This window comes from Meriones unguiculatus, chromosome 14 (assembly GCF_030254825.1).
Source record: "Meriones unguiculatus strain TT.TT164.6M chromosome 14, Bangor_MerUng_6.1, whole genome shotgun sequence".
Taxonomy (NCBI): Eukaryota; Metazoa; Chordata; class Mammalia; order Rodentia; family Muridae; genus Meriones; species Meriones unguiculatus.
This window is the reverse complement of record NC_083361.1, coordinates 4,317,643-4,338,570: the sequence shown is the minus strand read 5'-3', so window position 1 is coordinate 4,338,570 and position 20,928 is coordinate 4,317,643. Positions and strand designations below refer to the sequence as shown.

Here is a 20,928-nt window from a genome sequence, read left to right as displayed (position 1 = left end):
AACTAAAGGTGTGCGCCACCTTGCTGGCTGGAAAGACGGTCTCAGAGCCCTCCCTCCTTCCGTTGCTCCCCTTAGGCTCTGTGCAGCACTCTGCGTTGCTCGGTCCGTCTCCGCCGTTTCCTGTACAGAGATAACTTCGTGCCCACGGAAACGGACTTCACTTTTAAGTGTGTTACGTTTTGTTCTTTTATCTGAATGTGTCATGGGAGCACACGCTGGTATTTAGGTGGAGGGGTTGTCCCTGGGTGAGGGAACCCCAGTGATACTCAGATCAAGAGCGGCACGGGAGGCCTGGTGTTGCACGCCTCAGCCCCCAGCATGTGAGAAGTAGAGGTAGAGGGATCTGGACACTGGGTACACCAGCACTTTTGGTAAAGGGGAGGGGGACCTAAGGCAGGCGGAGCTCTGGGCTCAGGGCTATCCTGGTCTACATAGCCCTAGACTGGAGCAACCCCCCCCACTGCAATCCCCACCCCCAAAAAAGTCAGTTGACTCCAGAACGTTCTTTTCTTCTTCAGAGACAGGGTTTCTCTGTGCAGACCTGGCTGTCCTGAAACTCATTGCAGACCAGGCTGGCCTCGAACTCACAGCGATGCCCCCGCCTCTCCCTCCCGAGTGCTGGATTACAGGCATGCGCCGCCACACTGGCCCCCAGAGCATTCTTACTCTCTCTTAGTTCCCGACACTCCCTGACATGACACTCCGCAGCCCGGTACACAGCCGGGTAGTTCTCTCTGTGTTGTATGTAGGGGCTGGCGAAATGGCTCGGTGGTTCAGAGCGCTGGCCGCTCTTTCCGGGAACAGGGGTTCAGTTCCCGGCACCACATATTGGAGGCGCACAGCCAGGGCTAACTCCAGCTGCAGGGAATCTGACACCCCCCCCCCCCCAGGCCCCTGTGCGCACCCTGGACTCACTGTGCACGCGCTCACACACAGACACAAATGCCTGCACATGATGAAAAATGATAAAAGTTAATCTTGCAACCTGCTGTGGGGGGACCCGTGGGGCGTTGCTCCTTCCACTCATCCTCGCAGCTTTGCCGTCATCCGCAGGATGTTATGGATCACGCTCCCCCTCTTGTTGTTGTGTTGTCTTTCACTGTGTGCTAAGGCGATGATTCGTTCTTTAGTTTTCTTACAACGGACAGCTGAGTTGCTCTCTTGGATCTTAAGAACGGCACATTTCAGACTAGAGAAATGACCCAGCGCTCCTTTCTGAGGCTCTGAGTTCAAGTCCCAGCACCCGTATGATGGCCCAGACTGGCTGTAGTTCCAGTTCCAGGGGATCCAATGCTCTATTCTGACCTGTGAGGGGACCACACACACATAGTACACACACATATATGCAGGCAAAACACCATACAGATTTCATATATATGAACTATATATATGTATGTATGTTTTGTTTTGAAGACAGGGTTTCTCTGTGTAGCCCTGGCTATCCTAGAACTAGTGTGTATGTGAGAGTGTTAAGTGTGTGTGTGAGTGTGATATATCTATACCTGTATTGGCAGGACAGGGCTGTTTTGTGTTCTGAGAGACTCATGTCGCTCAAGCTGTCCTTGAACTTGCAGCATGACAGGAAGGGTGACCTGGGATCCAGCCTCCACCTTAGGAGCGCTGAGCTTCCAGGTGTGTGTCCCTGCTCCCCTAAGGCCAGGCCCTGCTGAGACTACTCAAGCCTTCCGGCCTGCGATTGTGTGAGTCCAGGCGTGGAACAGACGGGCTACAGATGACTGCCAAACCTCGTGCTTCAGCGGGTCCAGGGAAGGCGCTCCGGAGAGCGTGTTTGATCCTTTCTTTCCCGTTAATAGCGGTCACCGCGGGCACCCTTTCACACAGGCAAGAGGCCGACTTTACTTTTCCCCTCCAGAGAGCTGGCGTGGTGCGCTACACGCTCTTCTCTCCTCTTTGCTTTCTGTGTCTCCTGCCTGTCTCCAGGAGTGTGGGGCTTCAAGGATACGACTCTCTGTCTTGGCCTCTCTCTGTCTCTGTCTCTCTCTGTCTCTCTACCTCTCTCTGTCTCATGCTCTCTGTCTCTCTGTCTCACTCTCGCTCTCTCTCACTCCCTCACTCCCTCTCCCCTAGCACCTGCCCAGCATTGGTGTGAGTGTGTCTGCAGACCCTGGGGACACAGAAAAGGCCTGGAGAAGGAGGTGGGAAGGGCCTTGGGCTTGTCCGCAAACACTCAAGGTGCTGGGATGCCACTCACACCCCTGAGGACACGGCCACGACAGGAGGGCAGCCAGAGTCAGAGCAAAAAACACGCAGGAAAACGATGTCGATAAAATCACAGTTCCCACCTTCCCGCGAGGCACCAGGGCACGAGTGCTAGCCAGCCAGACAGGGAGGGCGCGTGCTGTTCCCACCAGCTGGAGGTTCCAGAAGGTGAAGAGAAGGTAAGAGGCAGGTCGGCACCTCCAGCAGAGGACCGGCAACTGGCTGGCGGCTCAGGGCCTGAATACTGACTCCCAGCACACACGCATGCATACACACACACACACACACACACACACACACACACACGCACGCTGGGGGTGATGGCTCAGTGCCCAAACGCTGGCACAGTGCTCAAGAGTGCTCCACGCTCGTTCAGAGGACCAGAGTCAGGTCGTTCACAGAGGCCTGAATAACAGCACCAGGGGCACCCATGCAGGTCACACCCACCCACTCACACACACACAGGCACACACTAACAACACACTCACATATTCACTCACACCGACTCACACACTCACACACACATTTTTTAAAAGCAGTGTGTAGTAGCAGGGGAGCTACCTCGGTGGTCAAAATGTTGAGGATCAGCACACGTGTCTGGTTCTGCACCCCAGAGCCCATACAGTGCGGATGGGTGTGGCAGCTTCCCCGTGGCTCCAGAGCTCGGGAGACGGAGGCAGGATTCTTGGGAGACGGAGGCAGGAACGTTGGCTGTTTGAGGCTAGCCCAGGCCGGATCCCGGGGAAGGTGCTGGAAGCCACTGGCGGGCTGGCTCTTCCTAAGGGTTCCCGAACCCGGCCCAGTCTGGACTCGCCACCCCTGGAAGGGCAGTCACAGGGGCCAGCTTGCGGCCTACAGGGCGGGGCGGGGAAGCAGAAGGCCACCTGCCACTAAAAAGTCCCCAAGCCACCGTAGCTGCCCACCCGTCCTCTAGGAAGCGGCAGGAGGAGGTCTTCAAACAGGTAAGGGCCACCAAAGAGCTAAGAAACGCTGCTGTGACCCGTGGTATAACTCCTTGTGACATAGCGAAATCCCCATTTATCCACAACACAGACACCATTTACCAGGCAATATAATACACGCAGCACAGCACGGAAAGCTACACTGTGCCGCATATTAAACAATCTAGGGGCTGGAGAGATGGCTCAGTGGTCTGCTCTTCCTAAAAGGACCCAGGTTCAATTCTCAGCACCCACATGGCAGCTTACAACTGTCTGTAACCCCAATTCCAAGGGAACTGACACCTTCACAAGTAAAATAAAATTAAATAAATTATTTTTTAAAAAAGAATCTATAGATCTAGCTACATATTATATGCCATAGCACTGAATTAGATAATTTTAATACAGCACAGCCGATTAATCCCAGCCCTCAGGAGGCAGAGGCAGGCGGATCTGCGTGAGTTCAAGGCCAACCTGATCTACACAGTGAGTCTGAGGCCCTCCGAGGCTGCGCAATAGACAGCTTCTCAAAATAGTAATGATAAGAACGGTAACACAAACAGATTCGTGGCCCCAGTGTTTAATAAGCCGCACCTGCACTGAGAACACTTGTTAGTTTTGGTGAACTGTAGAACACCGGATTCAGCTGTGTGTGTGCGCGTGTGCTCTCGCAGGTCACTGTTGGTGTTTGCTGAAGTGTGCAAAGAAGATGGCCTCAGCGTCACTCTCTTCTTTGACCGAGGCAGGCCCTCTTTACTTCACCTGTGTGCGCAGCAAGGGAGCAGGCCAGCAAGCCCTGGGGGTTCTCTGTGTCCACCTCATGGTCCTCATGGTTCCCTCTCATGGGCTTCATGGTCCCCTCTCATGGTCCTCTTGATCTCCTCCCATGGGTCACCTCCCTCTCATAGTCCTCATGGGCCTCATGGGCCACCTCCCTCTCATGGGCCTCATGGGCCTCATGGTCCCCTCCCATGGGCCACCTCCCTCTCATGGGCCTCATGGGCCTCATGGTCCCCTCCCATGGGCCACCTCCCTCTCATGGGCCTCATGGGCCTCATGGTCCCCTCTCATGGTCCTCTTGATCTCCTCCCATGGGTCACCTCCCTCTCATAGTCCTCATGGTCCTCATGGTCCCCTCCCATGGGCCACCTCCCTCTCATGGGCCTCATGGGCCTCATGGTCCCCTCTCATGGTCTTCTTGATCTCCTCCCATGGGTCACCTCCCTCTCACTGTCCTCATGGTCCTCTCTCATGGTCCTCATGATTCCCTCCCATGAGCCACCTCCCTCTCATGGGCCTCATGGTCCCCTCCATGGGCCACCTCCCTTCTCTTGGTCCAAACAGTGGGCTTACAGGTGCTTTGTGGTGCCTCAGCTTTACGTGGATTCTGGGGATCTGAAGCGAAGCTGGAGACAGCCCAGTGGGTGAGAGCACTGATACCTGGGGTCATACAGCAGGACAAACAGGACAGCTTACACCCAGCTGTCACTCTAGTCTCAGGGGACCTGAGGCCCTCTTCTGGCCTCCAGTCAATCTGTCAGTCAGTCGGTCCGTCAGCTCCTCATGCTTGCTCAGCAATTATGCCATCTCCAAATTATTGTTTTGTTCCATTGTGTTAGTTGAATGTTTCCTCGTTGAATTATGTGTCCTCAGCATTTATTTATCCATTTATTTACTTGTCAGCACTTATTGATTATTGAATTACATGTCCTCAGCTCTTAGTTGCTTTTGTTTTGTTTTGAGATAGGATCTGGCTGGACTAGAACTCATTCCGTAGTCCAGGCTGGTCTTGAACTCACAGAGAACCACCTGCCTCTGCCTCTGGAGTGCTGGGACTAAAGGCGTGCGCCTACGCCCTTTTTAAAAGATGCGTGCACACACACACACCTCCTGTCTGTTTGCAGCAAGGTGTCTGTAACCCAGACCGACCAGACTCTGACTTCTGTGTAGGCGGGGGATGGGCTTGAAGTCTTGACACCTGCCGACAGCCCAAGTGCTGAGAGGATGGGTGTGCGCCACCAGGTCTGGTCACACGGTGCTGGGGACTGACCCCCAGGCTCTCTGCACACGGGCCAGCACGTCACTAACCAGCTCCATCTAGCCCCACCCCTGCCTTAGTTTACCTTTCAGGTTCATTCAACGTTATTCGTGTGCTGTTACTTCTTTATGTATTTGGTTTTTCGAGACAGGGTTTCTCTGTGTAGCCCTGGCTGTCCTGGACTCGCTTTGTAGACCAGGTTGGCCTTGAACTCACAGAGCTCTGCCTGCCTCTGCCTCCCGAGTGCTGGGATCACAGGCGTGAGCCACTGCACCTAGCTCAAAAGGACATTATTGCCCAGTGCCTGAAGAGGTCAGAAGAGGGTATCAGAGCCCCTGGAACTGGAGTTAGAAATGGTTGTGAGCCATTTGGATGCTGGAATCAAACCCAGGTCCTCTGAGGGAGCAGCAGGTGCTCTTGCTCTGGGAACCGTCTCTCTCTACAACCCCTAAAGTCTTCAAAATTACATTAAAATTTTTATTCTGTGTAAGCATGTGCATGCATGTGTGTGCATGTGTGCGCGCGTACGTGTGTGTGTGTGTGTGTGTGTGTGTGTGTGTGTGTAGAGTGCCCATAGCGTCACGGCCTGCATGTGAAAGTCAGAGGTCAGCTTCCAGCAGTCTTTTTATTCATTCCACTATTTGGGTCCCTGGGACCATATTCAGGTCATCATTAGGAGTGGGAGCAAGCACCCCAGCTGAGCCATCTTCTTCTTTATTTATTTCGTTTCCTTTTACTTTATTTGTTTGTTCATTTATTCCTTTATTGTTTTTTGAGACAAGGTTTCTCTGTGTAGCCCTGGCTGTCCTTGACTGGCTTTGCAGACCAGGCTGGCCTCACAGAGCTCCGTCCCGTCTCTGTCCCTGGCTCTTAGTTTTTGTTTCTGAGACAGAGATTCATGTGGTCCAGGTTGGCCTGGAATGTACTCTGTAGCCAAGGCTGCCCTTGACTCCCTAATGCGCCCACCTTTACCTCCTAAAGTGGGGGATTGCAGGCACGCGCCTCCACACGGCTAAACTGAGAATCACGTGCGAATGGGGAGGTTTTGGCAAAGCGTAGCTGTAGGTCCAGGTCGCCAGCTCAGGCGCCAGACTCCATCTTCCAACTCGGCGCTGTCTGCGGGCCTGGGCTGCGAGAGTGGTGGGAGTGCGCCCCCCAAAGGTTGCTCTGAGGACGGCGGGGCATTTAGGAGGTCTCCGCGGGGGCCGTGCGCCTTCATTTCCTGCAGGGCTGGGAGAGTGAGTGGTAATAAGAGGATCTTAGCTCTGAAACGCAGCAGCTGGGTAGGAGACGCCAGCTAGGACTATTCCAGAGGGCAGCTGGGTGTCTGTGAGTTCAAGGCCAGCCTGGCGTGTACACACACACACACACACACTTCTGGAGACAGGGTATCACGTCTCGCAGGCTGGCCGCTGCTTGCTCTGTAGCTGAGGATGACTGAGCTGCTGATCCTGTGCGCGCTGGGGTTACAGCCGGGCACCCGCCCACCCAGGTTAGGCGGTGCCGCGTGGAGCCGGGGCTTTGGGAGAGCCAGACACTCTACCAAGACACGCCCGCACCCCTGTTTCTGTTTCTGTTTTTAGCGGGGGTCTTATTGCGCAACCCAAAATCCAAATTTGCCCTCCTTCTGCCTCAGCCTCTTCAGAGCTCGGACGGCAGGCTCGTGCCGCTGTGACTGGCCTAAGTGATGCCTTTGTTAAAGTTAGGAGACGTGGTTTGTACCCAGGCACAACTGTGTGGTTCTGCAGCAAGTGTGAAGCCTCAGTTTACCCATTAGGAGATAACGGAACTAGGCTGAGGATGTAGCCCACGGCTAGAATGCCTGCCCAGCATGCGCATGGGCAGGGGAGAACCACAGCGCTGCAAAAACCAGACGGGCCAGCCTGAGGCCCGGGAGACTCAAGGAGAGAGGAGGAGGAGGGGGAGGAGAGGGAGGGAGGAGAAGGGAGAGAGACAGACAGACAGACAGAGAGAGCGCTATGACACGTGGCTCACTATGACCGTGGCCACACGGGAGACTCAGAGGGAGGAGAGGAGAAGAGGGAGGAGGAGGGGGGAAGAAAGGGAGGGAGGAGAAGGGAGAGACAGACGCACAGACACACAGACACACAGACAGAGCGCTATGACACGTGGCTCACGGTGACCGTGGACACACGAACACTTCGCAGACGCCCAGACGACCGGAGCAAGCACCTTCCACCGGGATAGTGCGCTGTAGGCGGGGTCCCGGAGGGGGCGTGGCCCGCCCGTCCTGGGCCAATGGGCGTGGGGGGGCGGGGCCCCGCGCTCCTCTGGGCGCCCCACCGGCGCGCTTCGAGCAGTTCCATCCCCGTCGCCGGTGCCCGCGGCTGCCAGGAGGGCTCCGACCCCAGCCCGCCCTCAGCCCGCCCGCCCAGCCCGCAGCGCCTCCTCGCCACCCGCAGAGCCTAGCCCGGGGCACCGGGGACTGCCATCATGGGTGATGGAGGCGGAGAAGGCGAGGACGACGTCCAGTTTTTGCGGACGGTACGTTTCGTCTGGGTTAGGAGGCTTTGGGGCGCTGCCTCGCTTACCCGTGAGGGTCGCTCCGTCTCCGTTTCCTGGTGGTCTCTGAAGTCAGAGGTCACTTTGGGTCGGGGGTCATTTTGCCTTTCTGTGTCTTCCCCTCCCCCCTCCCCCCAGGGAGAGCCAGCAGCATTTGGGAGGACTGAGCGGGCTGGGGGCGATTCCCAGATGCCCTCTCCTGACATGAGCGATTTGGGGTCACAGAGGGAGCACCCCTCCCGTGTCCTGGCAGCAGGCACTTGAGGAAGGTGGTTCTAATTCTTGGGCTTTATTTAGCTGTCCCCCACCCCCACCCTAGCCCTCATTCCCTCATTTCCTTTGCGCTCCGGACTCTGGCCTATTTAAATTCTCGGGAAAGGGGCTGGGGTGGGCCGGACAGCACCGTTCTCTTCAGCTTCCAGCCCCTGGGGGTCTCCTCGGGGTCTGTCGGGTCTTGAATGTCCTTCCTCGAGGGCTTGGGGAGGGTTGCGTCTGCTAAAGCCTCTGAGGGTGTCTGGGCGATGTCTTTCCCAGCTCCTTGATATGCTCATATCCCTTGGGTCTGTCTCCCCTTTTGTCCCTTGGTTTCAGCCCTCTGCGTTTTGCTGTCCCTCTGGTCCTGTCGCCCAGAATCTCTGATCCCCAGCTGGGGGCAGGGATGGGGCTTGGAACAACAGGTGTCTCTCCCAGAATAGCCCCTCTTTTCTGGGCTCTGGGCAGGGGACGGGAGGGGGAGGGCCTGCCTCTTTCTTAGTCCTTCCCACCATGCCCCCCCAGGGGCTGAGGTGGGGGTTGGGGTACCAGCGTGGGAGATGTCCTCTTCTTTGGGCCAGGTCTGCTGACCCTGCACTGTGCCCCCTCCCCCTAGGCCCTGAGTCCACGCGGAAATGCTGACGCAGCATTCCTGACCCAGAATAGGACCCTGGCAGGCTGGGTCCGGTTTCTCGGAGGGGAGGGACAAACAGCTGGGACGGCTGAATGAAGGATAGGGACAGCTGGATGAGGGCCTATCCCAGCCCCAGCCTTTAGCCTAGGCCACGGGTTTGGCCTTCCACGGCCCTAATAAGCCCATGGCTGTGGCTACCAGCTCCTGAGCCATCACTCCGCACAGGCCCGGTGCCCAGGGCCGCGGTCTCCTGAGGCGTCTAATTATATTCTCGTTGCCCTATCTTCTGAGGTAGGGCCCTATCTTTATCTCCCTGGGAGATTTGAGGGAAACTAAGCCCCAAGTGGTAAACCTGCCCAAGGTCAAGGCCAGGAAGTGGCATCTCTGGGTGTCCTGGGAGGCCAAGGCCTTGCTTTCGACAGAGGAAACCTGGGCCCAGGCTTGCCGGGGTGGACAGTGCCGGGCAGTCGAAGGCCCGGCCTGGCTGTTTTCCTCAGTGTTGCTGAGGTGTGTGTGTGTGTGTGTGGCACCTTCTTCTCTTCCTCACACCACATCCCACCTATAAGAGAGCTTCTGTGTTGCACCCCAGGGCGTGTTCTACATATTTGTTGGTATTATTAATCAAAAAAGAAAAGTCCAACTTTAAAGCAGGGTGTGGTGGTATACAGCCATGATTTCAGTGCTGGGCCAGCCTGGGCAACATCAGAAGTTCAAGGCCAGCCTGAGCTACCTAGGGAGACTTTGTGTCAAACCAATCCATCAACTTGACCACGGCATACCTGACAAAGCAGCAAATGCTACCGATTGAAAACAGTTAACAGACCCCACTGCTTCTGTTTCGGGGAAGTGTCAGAGGGTCTTACGTGTGGGAAGCTGGCTGCAGACCTTCCACACAGCCAAGGACGACCTTGAACTCCTGACTCTTCTGTCTCCACCTCCCGAGTGCCGCGATTACAGGCAGGAGCCACCGCGTCTGGTGTTCGTGGGTTCTAACACTTCATGCAAACCGAGTGGCCACCGTCGCAACACTTCCTCAGCCCCCAGAAGGTCCCCCTGCCCTTTCCAACAGTCCCCGCTGTCCTTCCCCATAGCTTCCTCCAGTCACCGCCGGAATCTCTTACATACCGTGCGCCCACTTGTCCTTCTTCTGCTCAGGATGCGTTTGACATATGACACGATTCTAGCCTGAATTCCTCCCGTGGGGAGTTTTTGGTAGCCTGCTGTTGTGTGACTGTATTTCAGTTTGCTTTCCTCTTCGCTTGCCTGGTGCATCCTGAGCTAGTCACGTCTGCAACGTTTTGCTAGTTCAGACAACCTTAGTGAACATTTACACTCCATTAAAAAAAAAAAAGTCTCTGTGTAGCCCCGGCTAGCGTGGAACTCCTATGGAGGTCACCCTGGCCTCAAAGTCTCCGAGATCCACCTGCCTCTGCTTCCCCAGTGCTTGTTTTCTGGGTGGGGTGAGTTGGCTTTTTGAGACAGCATTTCTCTGTCACTCTGTAGACCAGGCTGGCCTGGAACTCAGAAATCCACCTGCTTTTGCCTTCTGAGTGCTGAGATTAAAGGCATGCATAACACACCCATTTTATACACCTTTTTTTTTCTTTCACCTTTTTCTTTCTTTCTTTCTTTCTTTCTTTCTTTCTTTCTCTTTCTTTCTTTCTCTTTCTTTCTTTCTTTCTTTCTTCCTTTTCTTTCTTTCTTCCTTTTCTTTTCTTTCTTTCTCTCTTTCTTTCTTTTCTTTTCTTTCTTCCTTTTCTTTTCTTTCTTTCTTTTTTTCTTTTTTTGAGACAGGCTGTCCTTGGACTCAGAGATCCACCTGCCCACCTGCCTCTGTCTCCCAAGTGCTGGGATTAAAGGTGACCCCACCACCTCTTGAAGACACACCTATTTTTTAGAAAACATTTATTTATTTATCATTCATACAGCATTCTTCCTGCATGTACACCTGCACGCCAGAAGGGGGCACCAGATCTCACCATAGATGGTTGTCAGCCACCATGTGGTTGCTGGGAATTGAACTCAGGGCTTCTGGAAGAGCAGCCAGTGCTCTTACCTCTGAGCCATCTCTCCAGCCCCCTACACCTACTTTTAATAACAGTTTTTATAACATAACTGATAGGAGACTGGGCGTGCTGTTTTCTTGTTCTTGTATCTTGTGCTGGCCATGGCCATCCTGACTTGTTTTGAATGTAGTGATCTTTAGCTCTAGAGGACAGGGGCTGGTTAAAAGTGCAGATTTTCCACAGACCCCAGGTGACTGAGACAGGTTCAAGTCTGGCAGGGGTGGTAGTTGGGGTGCTGGGGTACGTGGAAGCTGCTTTTTAGTTTTTGTTGTTGTTTGTTTGTTTTTTGAGACGGGGTCTTATATAGCCCAGGCTGCTCTCACATTCACTAGGTGGTTGAGGATGACCTTGAATTCCATATCCTCCTGCCTCCACCTCTGAAATATTTGGAATAACAATGGGCATTATACGATCATGCCTCGCTTTGGATTTTCCTCTCTCTCTCCCTCCCTCCCTTCTGCCTTTTTTTTTTTTTTTTTTTTTTGAGACAGGGTTTCTCTGTGTAGCCCTGGCTGTCCTGAAACTCATCCTGTAGCCCAGACTGGCCTGGAACTCACAGAGATCCCCCTGCCTCTGCCTCCTGAGGGCTGCAATTAATGTACAATCACCACCATCTGGCTTTGCCTGGCCTTGGAAATTGTACTATTTTTATTGTATTTTGCTCTTCTTCATCTATCACCTAGCAATCATCCACTCATTGAGACGTCTGTCTGTCTGTCTATTTATCTATCTGTCTAATCCATCTATCAATCACGTATCTGTCAACTGAGATACGGTCTCACTATATTGTGCAGGCTGGCCTTGAACTCTCGGACTCCAGCGATCCTGCTGTCTCAGCTTCTGGAGTAGATGGTCCCTTGGGTGTGCATCATTTCACAGTTTGGAAGCAGCATTTACAAGCTTCTCCTCCCTTCATTCTCCCACTGGAGAGAGCGGGAGCCAAGTCTGTGGGATTGGGTTTGCTGTGGCGGTGACGCGCCCGGTTCTGATTTACATCCTGGTCTTGCCATGCTTGCTTTCTCTGTTTAGGAAAGCCGTTTTAATTTTTCCCTCTGAGCTCGGTTTCCTGATCCAGAGAAATAGAGAGCGAGGCAGAGAGACAGACAGGCAGACAGACAGGCAGTCTGACAGACAGACAGCCAATAAGGATGCTCCAAAGGGTCCGTCCGTAGGACTGTCTCTCTGACCGCATAGTACTGCCTGACTCAGATGCTCCCACCATTTTATTTCCCTTGTCACTCCTCAGCCCCGCCTGTACCCACTGGCCACAGGCCTTTGCCTGAGTTGCTCCTCTGGAACATTCCTCCCTACAGATGACCAGTCCTGCTTCTTTCTGTCTGGACAAGATCCAAAGGTCAAAGGATCATCTTCTTGGAAAGGCTCTGTATCACCCCACGCCCCCCGACCTACGTTAATTCCACTCTATTATGTCACTCTGCCTTTTTTTCCCCCCAGATCACCTACCCCTAATAATAAACTGTGCGTTTACATAAGTTTATGCGTGGCCTACCACGAGGATGTCGGCTCCCTGGGGCAGGGTTTCTCCACTTTATTGGATGCTGTTTTCAGTAAAAAGTGTCTGTTAAATGAACAAAAGACATAGGCCTAAGACAACCAGTAACTTCCTGCTCAATAATGCCCAGGTTATATGATTACTATGGATACACGGATATCCAGCATGTACTGGATGTCGGGGACACATGAAGATACAGGTCAGGTCAGCTTCCATTAGGCCATGCTTCCGTCTCCTCCTGGGACAGGAAGACTGCTTATGTGGCCTGCCACTCAGGATCAGAACACATTTATGCTTGGCGATTTGGAGGCCGTGTGATTCTGGTAGGATTTGTAACCTTCTGTTGTTGTTTTGTTTCGTTTTCTGAGACAGGGTTTTTCTGTGTAGCCTTGGCTGTCCTGGACTCACTTTGTAGACCAGGCTGGCCTCGAACTCACAGAGATCTGCCTGCCTCTGCCTCCCCGAGTGCTGGGATCAACAGGCATGCACCACTGTGCTTAGCTCTGTATAACATCTTAAAAAAACTTTTTTTTTAGCCGTTATTTTATGTATATAGGTGTTTCGTTTGCCTGTGTGTCTGTATACTACATTAGCGCCTGCAGAGAGGGTGTCAGGTTTTCTGGGACAGGAACTACAGATGATGCAGGTGCTGGGACTCAAACCTGTGTCCGGACAGCCAGTGCTCTCTCTCTCTCTCTCTCTTTTTTAGTTGATTCTTTGTGAGTTTCACATGTGCACCCCAGTCCTACTCACCTCTCTGTCCCTTCGTATCTGCCCCCGCCCCAAAAGAGAAAATAAAAACAAACCATCTTGCCATGAAAGCTGCAGGTTGTCACGGCGCGTCCCGCAGCACAGCCCTCTGTCCACACGTCTTTCACTTGCAAATGTTCGTTGCAGTGAGTCATTGATCCAGTTCAAGGCCTCTGGGTTCTGCTGCACTGTCAGTACTGGACCTTCATTGGGACTCCTGTCAGGTTGTTGTTTCCCGGTGTCATGGAGGTCCTGCAGCTCGGGGTCTGCAGGACTGGTCCTTCACAGGCTCCAGCAGTTCATGATGGGGTAGATGCTGGGGGGGGGGGGGGCCGGGAGGGTGACCCAAAGCCCTGAATCTGGGCCTGGGAGGCAGCTGAGTTAGTCAGTCAGGCAGCTCCCCTGTGCCCGCACCGCAAGGGCAGGCTCTCCCGAACTGCCCCGGCTAGCTCACCCAATGCCGTAGCCGGCGAAGGGCAGGGCCAGCTCTCCTGCTCTCCTGACCCTGGGGACACCTCTCCCGCCTGCTGCAGGGGGTGAGGGGGCGTCTGTCCGGTGCCAGCGATACTTCAGGCAGACAAGGCACCAGTGCTCCTAATCACTGGGCCATCCCTCCAGCTCTATTTGTAAAGTTTCTCGAACTAGTTTTCTCTGCTACAGGATGGAATAATTTGCCGGGCAAAGTGGTACAGCCCCTGAAATCCCAGCATTGGGCACGTGCAGGCAGAAGTGTCGGGAACTCAGTGTCATCTTGGCTACGTGGCAAGCTTGAGGCCAGCCTGTTGCAAAAACAAAATAAAACAAACACCAAAGAACTAAAAAAAATTGTCCAGGCTGTAGTGGCAATGACCTAGCACTTGGGAAGCAGAGGCAGGCAGATCTCTATGACTTTGAGGCCAGCCTGGTCTACATAGAGAAAACTCTGCATTGAAAAACTAAAAAACCAAAAAAAAAAAAAAAAAAAAAAAAAAAAACACCCAACAACAAACAAACAAACAAAACAAAACCCCACGAAAAACACCTCAGAACATTTAATTTGTAAGAAAGTTGATATTTTCACACTCCATCGGGTCACCTTGCAGATCCCCTGTTAAGAGGCCTCCAAGGAGCTAGATTTTTATTTCACATCCCAAATCCTCTTACCTTGGGCAACTAATGTCCCCCTCCCCCCCAGTTTCTCTATTTTAAATCGGACTACAGCCCTAATTCTCCCACTCGAGGTCTGAGGCAGGGGTATCTCGCGATTCTGGGAGTTCAAGGTTAGCCTGGGCAACTTAGGGAGCCGCTGTCTCAAAATACAAGTGAATGAACGACCGAGCAGAGAGCAGCGTGTACCTTTTCTGCAAGGGGAAAGAGAGACGGCATGCTACGTCTTCGCTAGTCCGTCGTTCTGGTTCCCGCCGGTGAACCCCGTCCCTCTGTCCTCCCAGGATGACGAGGTGGTCCTACAGTGCAGCGCCACGGTGCTCAAGGAGCAGCTGAAGCTGTGTCTGGCGGCTGAGGGTTTCGGCAACCGCCTCTGCTTTCTGGAACCCACCAGCAACGCGCAGGTCTGTGTGCACGGGGCTGGGAGAGAGGGCAGGGTCGGGAGGGCAGGGCTTGGGGTCCCGGGAAAAAGGGCTCCAGAGCCTGCAAGGGGGGCCTGGGCACGGCGGAAAGGCGGGCGGCTTCGGGGTCAGGACGAGAGGGCTCAGGCGCCCAGGGCAAGTGTAGCGAGGGTTGGCAGGAGGGCGTGGCGGCGCGGAGGGCTGGGTGGAGGCCTGTCTGGGAGTGTGACTCCTCAGATCCACGGGTGGGCGAGGCGTGGCGGGCGTCTGACGGTGCCGTCTGCTCACCCCGCCTCAGAATGTGCCCCCTGACCTGGCCATCTGCTGCTTCATCCTGGAGCAGTCCCTGTCCGTCAGAGCCCTGCAGGAGATGCTGGCCAACACCGTGGAGGCCGGCGTGGAGGTAAGCTCCGCCTCCGAGGGGCGGGGACCGCGGAGGAGGCGGGCTGGGCCGGGGTCACTCACCGTGAGCCTCTTCTTCCTCTCTGCCCCGCCCCCACAGGCCCTCAATTTGGATAAGTGGGTAGGTCTGGCCTTGGGTGTCATCTGTCACTTCTGTCCCTCCTGACCCCAGGCCTGCTGCTCAGGCCCACATTCCTGAACACAGGGGCTGGGGGGGTCCCCCCACCCCAGATGTCAGGCTCTGTGGAGGCCAGAACAACCAGGCAGGAAGGAAGGAGGGAAAGGGGCTCCTGAGCCCCCGTTTCCTGGCCCATTCCTTTCTCTTCTTTCCATCCTCCCCCCCCCATCCTGCCCCTCACCGCATGGCGCCTCCTCCCTCACCTCCTTCATCCCAAGTGTGGGTCTGCCATGTGACCACGTGGCCCCATGACATGGCTCCCTCAGAGCATGGGCATGGGAGAGCCGTGATGGAGGCATGATGCCATCATGGAACTGAACGCCCCTCGCTCCTCCAGGGGGCCTGGGCTCACACACTCAGGCCTGGGAGTGTGTGGCAGGACTAAAGCGTCACACACCTAGTGGCAGTTAGGACCGTCTGTCGCTAGAGTAGACGGGACACTGAGGGGCTCTCGGGTGTGAAGTCATGCTCTTTGGGTGACTTCAGGACCAGGCTTATAGGAGCTTAGGGCGCGAGCCAGGCAGTGGCTGCCCACTCGGCTCTAATCCCAGCGCTCGGGAGGCAGAGGCTTGGATCTCAGACTCTCTGAGCCGAGGCTGACCTTGAACTCCTGGTCCTTTGGTTCGTCTCGTCTATCTGCTTGTGAATAAGCTGCATCCGGGGAGGTGTGGGAACCCCGAGAGCCAGCGCTCACCCTGTCCGTCTCTCCCCTCCAGTCATCCCAGGGCGGGGGACACAGGACGCTCCTGTACGGCCACGCCATCCTGCTCCGGCATGCGCACAGCCGCATGGTGAGTGCCCCGAGCGAGCGCAGGTTCGCAGGTTCGGGCGCAGGGGTGGGCGAGGGCCTGCTGAGGCCTGACCTCACTCTCCCTCCCCAGTACCTGAGCTGCCTCACCACCTCCCGGTCCATGACCGACAAGCTGGCCTTTGACGTGGGACTGCAGGAAGATGCGACAGGTGGGGGGGTGCAGGGGGCACGAGGGGAGGCCCAGCCCAGGGCGCAGAAAGCCGCAGGGCTCCAGGGGTGGGCGAGCCTGGGATGGGGCGGCCGTGGTGCCCTGCTGAAGACCGCCATGGGAAACCGGCCCTGACGGTCTCCCACTCTCAGGGGAGGCTTGTTGGTGGACGATGCACCCAGCCTCCAAGCAGAGGTCGGAAGGAGAGAAGGTTCGCGTGGGAGATGACCTCATCCTCGTGAGCGTGTCCTCAGAGCGGTACCTGGTGAGTGGCCCCGTCCCCCATCTCTCACCCAGCGCCCAGCGGGTCTCTGCCCCGAGCTCTGACTCACAGCTCCCTGACACCCTTCACTTCTGGTTTCTGACCCCCCACCCCGTTTCCTCTCTTGCGCTCATCCTCTTGCTCTGGGGCCTCCATCTTTCTGCCTCTGCTCTGTTACTTCCTGTGGTTCTGAACTCTTGACCACCTTGGCTGCCCCCAGCACCTGTCCACGGCCAGCGGGGAGCTCCAGGTGGACGCCTCCTTCATGCAGACTCTGTGGAACATGAACCCCATCTGCTCCTGCTGTGAGGAAGGTGAGGACGTGGCCCCCGGCCCCTGAGACCCTCAGCAAGGCTTTCTCAGGGGCGCCGGGCTGAATCCTGAATCCAGACCTCCAGGCTGCGGCTTCCAAGGGTGTATCTGACGGACCCCAGAGGTCAGGGGTCAGATCTCCAGGCCCCAAATTCACTACCACTCCCAAACTCAGCTCCCAATGCTCCCAGACCAAGCTCAGTCCTCCGGGTCAGGTCTTCACACTTGGAGACCCTCAGGCCTCAGCTCTCAGGCATAAGTGCAGACCGGAGCCCTGAAATCTAGGCCTCAGGTCCTAAACCAGGACCCAGCGCAGACCTCAGCCTTGCAGCCTTGAACGTGCAAAAACTTCTCATTAAAATCTCTGTGTGTCCGGGGAAGCAGCCCCACGCGTGTAAAGGTCAGAGGAGAACCCTTTCCTTTTGCTCTGTGGTCGTGAAGACTGAACTCAGGTGGCCAGGCGTGGGTGTCAGGGGCCTGCCTGCCTGGCTCTCGACTCAGATTTTAACTTTAACTCTCAAAAACCCAGACTCAAACTCCCAGAACACACACACACCCAAACCCCAAAACCAACTAACCAGCCAACCAAACAAAAACCATTTGCCTCCCAGCACCCGCCGGCAGCTCACGGCTATCTGATCCGTAATCTCAGCTCCAGGGGTCCAGCACCCTCTCCTGGTCTCTGCGGGCACCAGGCACACAGTGGAGCAAGATACTCAGGCAGGCAAAAGACCTACCCACCCACACTCACACATGAATGCACACACACATACACACATGCACACACACATTCATACACACACACACACATGTTCACACAAGGCACAACACACCCACACACAAACCAACATACACTCACCCACCCACCCACAACTCACCTACACACTCACACTCACACATGAATGCACACACACACACACACACACACACACACACGCACACACACTCACATTCATACACACACACACATTCATACACACACACACATTCATACACACACACACACATGCACACACACTCACACGTTTACACAAGGCACAGCACACCCACACACAAACCCACATACACTCACTCACTCACCCACAACTCACCCACACACTCACACTCACACACTCAGTCACTCAGGAGGCAGAGGCAGGCAGGTCTCTGAGTTCAAGGCCAGCCTGCTCTACAGAGCGAGCTCCAGGACAGCCAGGGCTGCACAGACACCTTGACTCAGGAAAAGCAAACGAGAAAAGCCCGGCGCGGCGCCTACATGTAATCCCAGCGTTGGGTCGGCAAGCCGGGCGGATCCTGGGGCTCCCTGGACGACACCGGGCTGCGCCAGTGAGCTCAGGTTCGGTGAGAAACCTGCCTCCCAAATAAGCTGGGGAGCGACTGCGGAGGACACGCAGTGTTGACCTCTGACCTCACACGCCTGTGACACGTGTGTGTGAGCACACACACACACACACACACACACACACACACACACAAATGTACACATGCGTACACAGAAATCCTCAACCAAAGGGGGGGAGCCCCACAAAACCACACGTGCAAACTCCGCCTCCCGAGCTCAGAGTTTCGCAGCCACGTCCCAGCCCAGAACCCTCATCTCACATGTCATCCAAGACCCCCCCACCAACGCCCCGAGGTGTGTGTATGCTCATGTGTGCTCACGCATGTGAGGGCAGAGGTCCACCCTGCGTGTCCTCAGTCGCTCTCCAGCTTATTTGGGGGGCAGGCTTCTCACTGAACCTGGAGCTGAACCCCGCCCAGCCTCCTGTCTGCCACGCCAGCCCCTCCCCCAAGCCTCCGGGCCTCAGCGCAGACCCCTACAGGAGGGCGCACAGTCTGACCCCCGTCTCAAAGATCCAAACGCTGAACCCTAAGTCCCGACAGACCCCAAGTCCCCTGACCCTGTCCCCGCACATCCAGAGCCCTTATGGGTTGTCTCCGACCTTAAATCTGAAATCTCACACACACACCCCCTTTAGTCCTTAAATAGCCTGAACCCCAGGCTGTGGACTCCCCGTCCCTGCCCTGAAGCTTCCACGGCAGGCGGGGGAGACACAGGGCCCCCAGATGCCAACGCTGACACCCGGGGCTTTCGGGGCCCTCACAGCACCCACTTCCCGTGATGTTCCCCAGGCTTTGTGACGGGAGGCCACGTCCTCCGCCTCTTTCACGGACACATGGATGAATGTCTGACCATCTCCCCCTCTGACAGCGACGACCAACGCAGGTCTGGGCTTGGGACAAGGAGACCTGGGATCCAGGGGTGGGGCGAGGAGGAAAGATTGGCTGGGGCTCTGTGCTTCTTAGCTTTCTGCCACTGTGCCAAAGTACCCGAGAAGACCAGCTTAATAGGGAAAAGGGTTATTTGGCTCACAGCTTTCAGCCCATGATTGCTTGGCTCTGTTACCTCAGGCCCATGATGGCACCTCGGGGGGTGACAGCAAGTGGCAGAGGCTGTTTTCACCTTATGACGTTGGAAAAGTGGAAGGGCTGACGTTCTAATATCCCAGTGACCTAAACTCTTTCCATTAGCACCCCACCCCCACCACGGCTCTGCCTCTCCCCACAGGCTGGGGACAAGCCTGCTGGGCAGGGTCGGGGACCGGAGTCTGCCCTCACCACCTTGTTTTTCCCCAGACTTGTCTACTACGAGGGGGGGCCGGTGTGCACTCATGCCCGCTCCCTTTGGAGGCTAGAGCCACTGAGAATCAGGTGCGGGACAAGTGGGGCAGCGGGACCCTAGAGGAAAAGCCCTGGAGGGAAGGGGGAGGAAACCCCGGGCAGGGCTCAAGAGGACTGGAGCTGCTGAGCAGGGAGGAGGGAGCTCTGGGGAAGGGTTTTAAAATTTATTTATTGTTTTATGAATTACAGTTGATTCACTTTGTAGCTGAGCTCTAGCCCCCTCCCTCATGCCCTCCCAGTCCCACCCTCTCTCCCTCCTCTCCTCCCATGGCCCTACCCTAGTCCACTGATAGGGGAGGTCCTCCTCCCTTCCATCTGACCCTAGTCTATCAGGTCTCATCAGGACTGGCTGCACTGTCTTCCTCTGTGGCCTGGTAAGGCTGCTCTCCATTGGTGATCAAAGAGTCATAAGGTGATCAAAGAGTCAGCCACTGAGTTCATGTCAGAGACAGTCCCTGTTCCCCTTATTAGGAAACCCACTTGGAGACTGAGCTGCCATGGGCTACATCTGTGCAGGGGTTCTAGGTTATCTCCATGCATGGTCCTTGGTTGGAGTATCAGTCTCAGAAAGGACCCCTGGGCCCAGATGTTTTTTTCTCCTTGTGGAGCTCCTGTCCCCTCCAGATCTTTCTATCTCATCTCTCCCTTCTCTCATGAGATTTGTGGGGAAGATTTAGGGAGCCCTAGAAGAGAGAGGAATGAGGATTCGCAAGCGGAGACTATGCTGTTAATGACTGCTAGGGAGGGGCCCCCTGACTTTCCCCGCTTTCACCTTCCACAGCTGGAGTGGAAGCCATCTCCGCTGGGGCCAGCCACTAAGAATCCGGCATGTCACCACGGGGAGGTACCTTGCGCTCACTGAGGACCAAGGCCTTGTGGTGGTTGATGCCAGCAAGGCCCACACCAAGGCCACTTCCTTTTGCTTCCGAATCTCCAAGGTTGGTGCCCGTGTGTGCATGCGTGAGTGTGTGTGTGTGTGTGTGTGTGTGTGTTGCACGATGCCCTTGCTCACCAGCCTCCTGGCTGCAGCAGAGTCTTGCTTGGAGTCTCCCTGACACCAGGCTGAGAAGGCTGACCCCTGTCCTTTGTCCTTGCAGGAGAAGCTGGATGTGGCCCCCAAGAGAGACGTGGAGGGCATGGGGCCCCCTGAGATCAAGTACGGAGAGTCGCTCTGCTTTGTGCAGCACGTGGCTTCCGGCCTGTGGCTCACCTATGCCGCCCCCGACCCCAAGGCCCTGAGGCTTGGCGTTCTCAAGAAGAAGGTGGGCTTCCGGGACGGGGTGTGTGTGAACGGGGACAGGGCTGGGCTGGGGTGTTCACTACCCAACGTTCGGGAACCTGAGAATGAGACTGAGACAGACGGGGAAATAAGAGGAGTGTGTGTGCGCTTGCGTGTGTGTGTGTGTGTGTGTGTGTGTGTGTGTGTGTGTGGAGAGAGAGACAGTGAGACAGGGATATAGGCTCACAGAAATTGAAAACTAGAGAGCCATACACAGAGAGAAAAAAACAAATAAGAAGGTCCAGCAGAATGGCTCAGCGGGTAAAGGGTGCTTGCGGCCAAGCCTGGGGCCTTGAGCCTGAGCCGTAGAACCTGCGTGGTGGATGGGAGCTGATTCCTGCAGGCTGGCGCGGGCGTCTGTACACACTCA

The 20,928-nt window shown here is 55.5% G+C and overlaps 1 protein-coding gene across 1 annotated transcript in view; it reads left to right on the top strand.

Moving 5' to 3' along the window:
- Positions 1–7,609: 7,609 nt before the first annotated feature.
- Ryr1 (ryanodine receptor 1) overlaps positions 7,610–20,928 on the top strand; it is a 114,546-nt gene continuing 101,227 nt past the window's right edge. Inside the window, exons 1-11 of the mRNA XM_060366575.1 lie at positions 7,610–7,704; positions 14,368–14,487; positions 14,783–14,887; positions 15,781–15,855; positions 15,946–16,024; positions 16,176–16,288; positions 16,506–16,599; positions 18,731–18,824; positions 19,235–19,309; positions 20,061–20,217; positions 20,377–20,541. Coding sequence (XP_060222558.1) covers positions 7,654–7,704; positions 14,368–14,487; positions 14,783–14,887; positions 15,781–15,855; positions 15,946–16,024; positions 16,176–16,288; positions 16,506–16,599; positions 18,731–18,824; positions 19,235–19,309; positions 20,061–20,217; positions 20,377–20,541 — 1,128 coding nt within the window. The 5' untranslated portion in view covers positions 7,610–7,653. The remainder of the gene's footprint in view (positions 7,705–14,367; positions 14,488–14,782; positions 14,888–15,780; positions 15,856–15,945; positions 16,025–16,175; positions 16,289–16,505; positions 16,600–18,730; positions 18,825–19,234; positions 19,310–20,060; positions 20,218–20,376; positions 20,542–20,928) is intronic.